The 6424-nt window shown below is 36.2% G+C and overlaps 1 protein-coding gene across 1 annotated transcript; it reads right to left on the reverse strand.

Annotated features, from left to right (window-relative positions):
- Window positions 1-3711: 3711 nt before the first annotated feature.
- Window positions 3712-4503, reverse strand: LOC132732540 (uncharacterized protein K02A2.6-like). Its single transcript, XM_060719015.1, has one exon. The coding sequence runs from the start codon at window positions 4501-4503 to the stop codon at window positions 3712-3714; it is 792 nt and encodes a 263-aa protein (XP_060574998.1).
- Between the last annotated feature and the right edge of the window lie 1921 nt (window positions 4504-6424).

Here is a 6424-nt window from a genome sequence, read left to right on the forward strand (position 1 = left end):
AGAAAAGAATACTTGGTTGCTGCTCGGCATTATGGTCTCAACCCGGTACGGAATTAGACCGAACCCATTGTAGTCTAGAAAGTAGTTCTTTAAAATTTTGAAATGGCCCAATTTAAGTCATCTCTAGTTAGATTGGTCATATTTAAAGTGTATTTATTGCATGTGTGTAGTTTTTGTGTGTTATATGATGACTTTAAAAGTTGTTTTTTTTCTCCAGGAACTCATTTGTTGGTGGAAGGATTAAAGATGTACTACCCACCAGCTGTCAGGAGTTTTTAAAGTGGTGAGTTACAACAGAATGAAGATTTCTGAAAAAAAGTAGATGGCTAACCTATTATATTTTGGGCCTCATTGGAACATTATGTTAAAATTTAGATAACTAATACTTATCATTCTCCATTCCCATTTGTTACAATATAAAATACATGTTGTATTGAATTCAGTACTTGAAATGAACAATATGATCTCCTTTTTGTTTATTTAGCTAGTCATAATTGTATTTTTATATTGTGATATTAGTGATTTTTGACTGTTATTTTTCTGTTTGTTTGTTTGTTATAACCAGTTGCATATTATATGCCTTGGTTTAATAAAAACTGAAACTGAAACTGACTTAGATAGTGTTAATGTTTAAAGTTGAAGACAGTATATAATTCATCAAGAACAGTGGAATCCAGAATTAAGCCTCAAATTTGACTGATTTACTATAGAACAAATAGTACGAAAATTCACCGGGCCGAGGCCTTATGCGATAATGGCCCTCGAGACCATAATGTCCTTCGGGCCTGCGGCCCTCAGGCCATTATGCACATCTTCGGGCCATTATCGCATAATACCGAGCAGCAACCAAGTATTAACCTCTAAGTATTAACTCCATACGGTCTATAGGTTCTTAATTTATTTTTCCACAAATTTTCTATTGTTTTTCTGTATTGGTCATTCCCGTATAGCTTTTCCAGCCTTATTATTGAAAAATCATTAACTGTGTGGTCGTTCGTGTAAAAATGCGCCGCTAACGGATCGTTGTACTTGGTTCGTATTCTGGATAAATTTAGAAGGTGTCTTTGGTACAACGTATCCCCTGTTTCTCCAACATAAATATAACGTTCGCAACGCTTACAATAAACTGCATACACAACATTCGTAGATTTGCACGTGATCTGATTTCGAACCTTATACGAGGCCCCGTTCACACCAATTAATGTGTCTGCTTCAATAACGTACGGACAAATCGCACACTTTTTGGATCTGCAAGGAGCACAGGAATTCGGCTGTTGAACGAGAATGTCTTGTAGGTTATTTCCTCTTCTAAATGCCGCAATTGGAAGATTCGGGAATATTTCCTTCATTCTATCTGAGGTGTGTAATTCAGGTAGGTGTTTTCGTACTATTTGTCCTACATTCGGGAGCGCTCTGGAAAATGTCAGTACCAAGGGGATTCTTTCAGTGTTTTCTTTATCTTCATTATACTGTAATAGGTCACTTCTTTTCTTACTATCTACTTTATTTAATTCTGTTTCAATATGTCGATCTTCATAGCCTCGTTTCTGTAACTGAGTTTTAATATTCTCTCTATGTTGTTTGTAATTCGATTCATTAGTACATATTCGCTTAGCACGGAGGGCAAGTCCATGTGGTATTGATTTTTTTGTCGATTCCGGATGAGACGACTTTTTATGCAAGTACAGGTGTTTATCTGTGGGTTTAGTGTATAGGTCTGTTATTAAAATGCCATTCTGAATTTTCTGAGTTTTTCAGCTGAATATCTTAATTCTAATTTTATTCTGGGATGAAGGTTATTCCCAAGCTCGTGGAATGTTTTTAACGACTCGATACCGTTATACAGTTACATGCCTCCATTTACGGGAATCGGTCTATTTAAGACCATACTTGTGTGGTTTATATTTAATGTGGGGCATGCATAAGGCCTCGCAACTCTAGCATGTTTAAAATGACGTATGAGGTGTAGGCTACCCTTCTTAAATATGTATGATTACTCTATTTTGGTAAATATTTATCATTTGACAGTTAAAAAGTGCTTGTAAATCGGAATTTACATCGCGTAAAATCAAACCGTACGCGCATCGCCACAGCGCATGTTGTTTAGAACGTGGGGTACCCAACGGGGAAATTTAGTGTGTATATTACCCGTCTGGCTCGGTAATATCAATTTCTTTCGGGTGATCAATATCCAATCAAAAAGGCGGAAAAATCTGGAAGGGTAATAAATATATATATATATATATATATATATATATATATATATATATATATATATATATATATATATATATATATATATATATATATATATATATATATTTTTTTTTTTTTTTTTGAAAAAATGCTACTATTAGATCTACCGGGTGTATTAAAGACATTAATTAATACACGTCTTAATTGTGCCAGAAGGTGATAATCGGCCTTGAAATGAACAATTCCCTCTCGGGCTAAAGCCCTCGGGTCCATTATTCATTTTGCGGGCCGATTATCACCTTCCGGCCCTACTCTGCCGTGTATTAATCTCTTATAGATTTTCTCGTCGTGTTAGCCCCCGGCCAGATCCTGTAAGGGGAGTTCACTGCTTGGGAGATGTTATGTTGTATGGATGATAACAAGATTCAAACTATTCTACAATTTATTATAACCATTTAATACATGTTGTTAAGACCAGAGCTCAAGTGAGAATGACTCAGGTATCAGAGAGGCATGATCATATATATAACATAGCATTAATGAATATCAAGTAAAGGGAAGTAATCCAATTAACTGTACAGCTAAACATGTAAAGAGTTATCTAATCTTGATATCATAACATCTCCCTTTGTTTGAAATTGAGAAGCTCATAAACATTTGTCCGCTATAAATGTCAATTTATTCTGAGAAAGCATTAAGCAATAAAAATAATGTCCATGTTAAGACTGACATTTGAGATAAACACATTTAATTATTATGATAAATTTGTCCTAGAAAATGCTTTCATACTGTCAATATAAACTTTGTACTTTTTCTGTTTAAAGCACAATAAACACTACTGCAATTTATGCCTATTTGTTCAATGTGTATATATACACTTATTTTACACAGACTGAATTATCTTTTGTTTAACCTGCCTCCCAAACGAGTTACATAAGCTTCTGGATAAATGTTTGGCAGTTTGAGAGTATTTGTTGATGCAGGCGACTTTGAGTGATTAAAGGTCAGATTATCACTCTTGACACTGGCATGCTGTGAGGTTAACTGGTGTGAAAGTTTACCCTGGGAATCTGCTGTGTCTTGATTACTACAAATGGCCTGTGTAAATTGATCGTTATCAGTGTTTAATGGAGTGTCATTATCTTGGCAGGTATAATCCTTCATTAGATGTTGCCTGTTTTCTGATATATTGACCACCATCAGGTGTTTCTACAGAATAGGAGCGATTGTCTAATTTTTCTTGAATGACAGCGGGATTCCAAGATTTTCCCTGCTGAATTCTAACATTTTCTCCTATGTTAAATGGTTTAAGGGGTCTTGAATGTTTATCATAATTTTTCTTTTGAATACATTTTTGTTTTTCAAGAAGTGACCTTATTCTCTTAAAATCTGTTGTTTTGGGTGTTAAATTCTTTTCAGACATAGGTATAAATGTCCTTATTTTTCTCCCCATTAAGATTTCAGTGGGAGAATAACCTATGCTTAGCGGGGTAGCACGTAATTCTAAAATTGCTATTAAAGGATCTGTTCCATCTTGCTTGCATTTTTAAGCAATGTTTTTACTTTCTTCACGCATGATTCACTAAGGCCATTACTTTGGGGATATTGAGGTGATGACCTTACATGCTTTATGTCCCATTTAGTTGTGAATTCTTTAAATTCTTGTGATGTGTAATAACTAGCACCATCTGAAACTATTTTCTGGGGAATACCATGTCTTGAAAACCAAGTTCTCATTAACTTAATAATAGTGCTACTGTTTGTATTTTTAATCATGTCAACTTCAAAATAGTTGCTCATGTAGTCGCATACTAACAAGTAGTCTTGGTTATCTAATGTAAATACATCAGTACCTATTACCTGCCATGGGTATTTAGGGATTTCATGTGAAACCAAGGGTTCCTTTGAATTTGACCTTTGATGCTCAGCACATACAGAACACTGTTGCACTTTCTGCACTATGTCTTTGCTAATGTTAGGCCAAAACATAGAAATTTGTGCCCTGCGGAAGCTACGTTCCTGACCTGGGTGACCTTTATGTAGCAAATTTAACATTTCAGATCTTAGACACTTAGGAATAATCAATTTTTGACCTTTGTAGATGATATTATCTACAACAGTGAGTTCATCTCTATAATTCCAGTATTCTAGAACTTGAGAATTGCAATATTTGCGTTTTTCAGGCCAGCCTTGAAGAATGATTTGTTTCAAGGTAATGAGTGTTGGATCTGACTCAGTTTTTGACCTTACTTCACTAAGTTTTTGATCTGTGTATGGCAAGTTTTTTGTTATGAAGTGAACATGCATATTGGTATTTTCGGAAATTTCTGGATAAGTATCTGGCAAATATTTCCGAGACAATGTGTCAGCAACGGGTATTTGAGTGCCTGCTTTGTGCTGCAACTCAAAATCATAACCATGTAACGCTAATAAGAGCCTTTGTAATCTTGCCGGGGCACTGTATAGGGATTTCTTAACAACGCTGATCAAGGGTAAGTGATCGAACTTGAGGAGCATCCCAGTGAAAAATGACATCTTTCTTTAATATTTCTGAGAGAGGATGAATGATCTCGGACAAGTTTGGGTCATATCTAGATAGATAAGTTATCATGCCAAGTATTGTCTTAAGCTCAGACTTGTCTTTAGGCGCTTTCATCTCTTGGATAGCCCTACATTTTTCGGGGTCTGGTTTCAATCCATCAGCTGAGAGGATGTGACCAAAATACTCAACCTCCGAGACGCAAACAACAAGTTTGTCTTCGTTTAACCTAATGCCCTTTTGGCGGCACCTATCAAGTAAGTTTCTTAAGTTTATGTCATGCTCTTCTCGAGTTGAACCATAAACAAGAATGTCATCTACAATGACACTACAACCAAGTAAGCCTTCTAAGCACTCATCCATCTTTTGCTGGAAAAGATCTTGGCTGCATTTCAGTCCCATGGGACATCTTAGATACCTATAACGACCTTGAGGGGTGTTGAATGTAGTTAGATATGATGATTTATCATCTAAAACAACGGACTAGTAACCTGATTTGCAGTCAAGTTTTGTGAAATATTTTGCAGAATTTCACTGCGGCAAAATATCATCTAAGGTTTTTGTAGGATAATGTGGCCTATGGATTGCCTTATTAAGGTCTTTAGGGTCAATTACAATTCTAACTTTATCAGAATGTGGCTTGTTGACTACGACCATACTATTCACCCAATTTGTTGGTGTGGTGACCTTGGCTATGATTCCAGCCTTCTCCATAGCATCAAGTTCCTTTTTAACCTTGCTCTGAAGAGCTACAGGAACGCGTCGGGGAGGATGAATTACTGGAGAATACTTGGGATCTACTTTGATCGAACAAGCACCAGGTAATTTTCCAAAGCCATGAAAAACTTCAGGAAAGTCACGCAAGACAGAATTTTTATTCATTTGCTCATTCTGGTCTACGGACATTACAATCTGAATTAAATTGAAGTCAAGGCATGATTGTAAACCTAGGATTGAGGGTTTGTTTGTTCTCACAACATAAAATTCTACAAGTTTTGTGCATTTCTTCTTGTAGCTGCATGGGAGATCTACTACTCCTAGAACCTTAATTTCAGTGCCTGAGTAAGCAGTGAGTTTGACAGTTGGCTTCTTTAAGGGGGTATTGACCTTGAGGGATTTGAAATCTGCCTCAGAAAGGATGTTACAGCATGCCCCTGTGTCAAGTTTAAACTGTTTAAAATGACCTTTAGAGCCCACCTGTAAATCAACAAATACCTGTCCCTTTGAATGTGAATCAACTGCACCAATACAAAATTCACTGTCACTGTTACTGTCACTGTTATTGTTTCCGGTTTCAATTTCATGCACTTTTTTGTTTGACCTACACACAACTGCATAGTGATTCCATTTATGGCAGTTCTTGCATAGTTTTCCTCTTGCCGGACATCGATCTTTGCTGTGATGTGACTGTCCACAATTTCCACATTTTGTTATCTGTTGGTTTTGTCTAACTCTTGAATGGTGATTGTGTTTCTTTCCAGTCTCGTTTTGGTGTTTTGACGTGGAATGTCGTTTATGATGAATGTCATCAATGCTATTGGAATTAGTCATGTCACGTAATTGTGCCTGTGCATATTCATGTGACTGTGATATCCTGACTGCTTTTTCGAGAGTCAATGCTTCACCTTCTGTGATAAGTTTTTCACGAACTTTTTCCGACGTAATTCCAATTACTATTTGATCTCGTAT

The sequence above is a fragment of the Ruditapes philippinarum genome, unplaced genomic scaffold (genome assembly GCF_026571515.1).
Source record: "Ruditapes philippinarum isolate M1 unplaced genomic scaffold, ASM2657151v2 ctg4240_1_1_1_1, whole genome shotgun sequence".
Classification (NCBI taxonomy): domain Eukaryota; kingdom Metazoa; phylum Mollusca; class Bivalvia; order Venerida; family Veneridae; genus Ruditapes; species Ruditapes philippinarum.

Coding starts and splice junctions, on each gene's coding strand:
- LOC132732540 (XM_060719015.1), bottom strand. CDS start 4,503: ATGCATGTTCACTTCATAACAAAAAACTTGCCATACACAGATCAAAAA.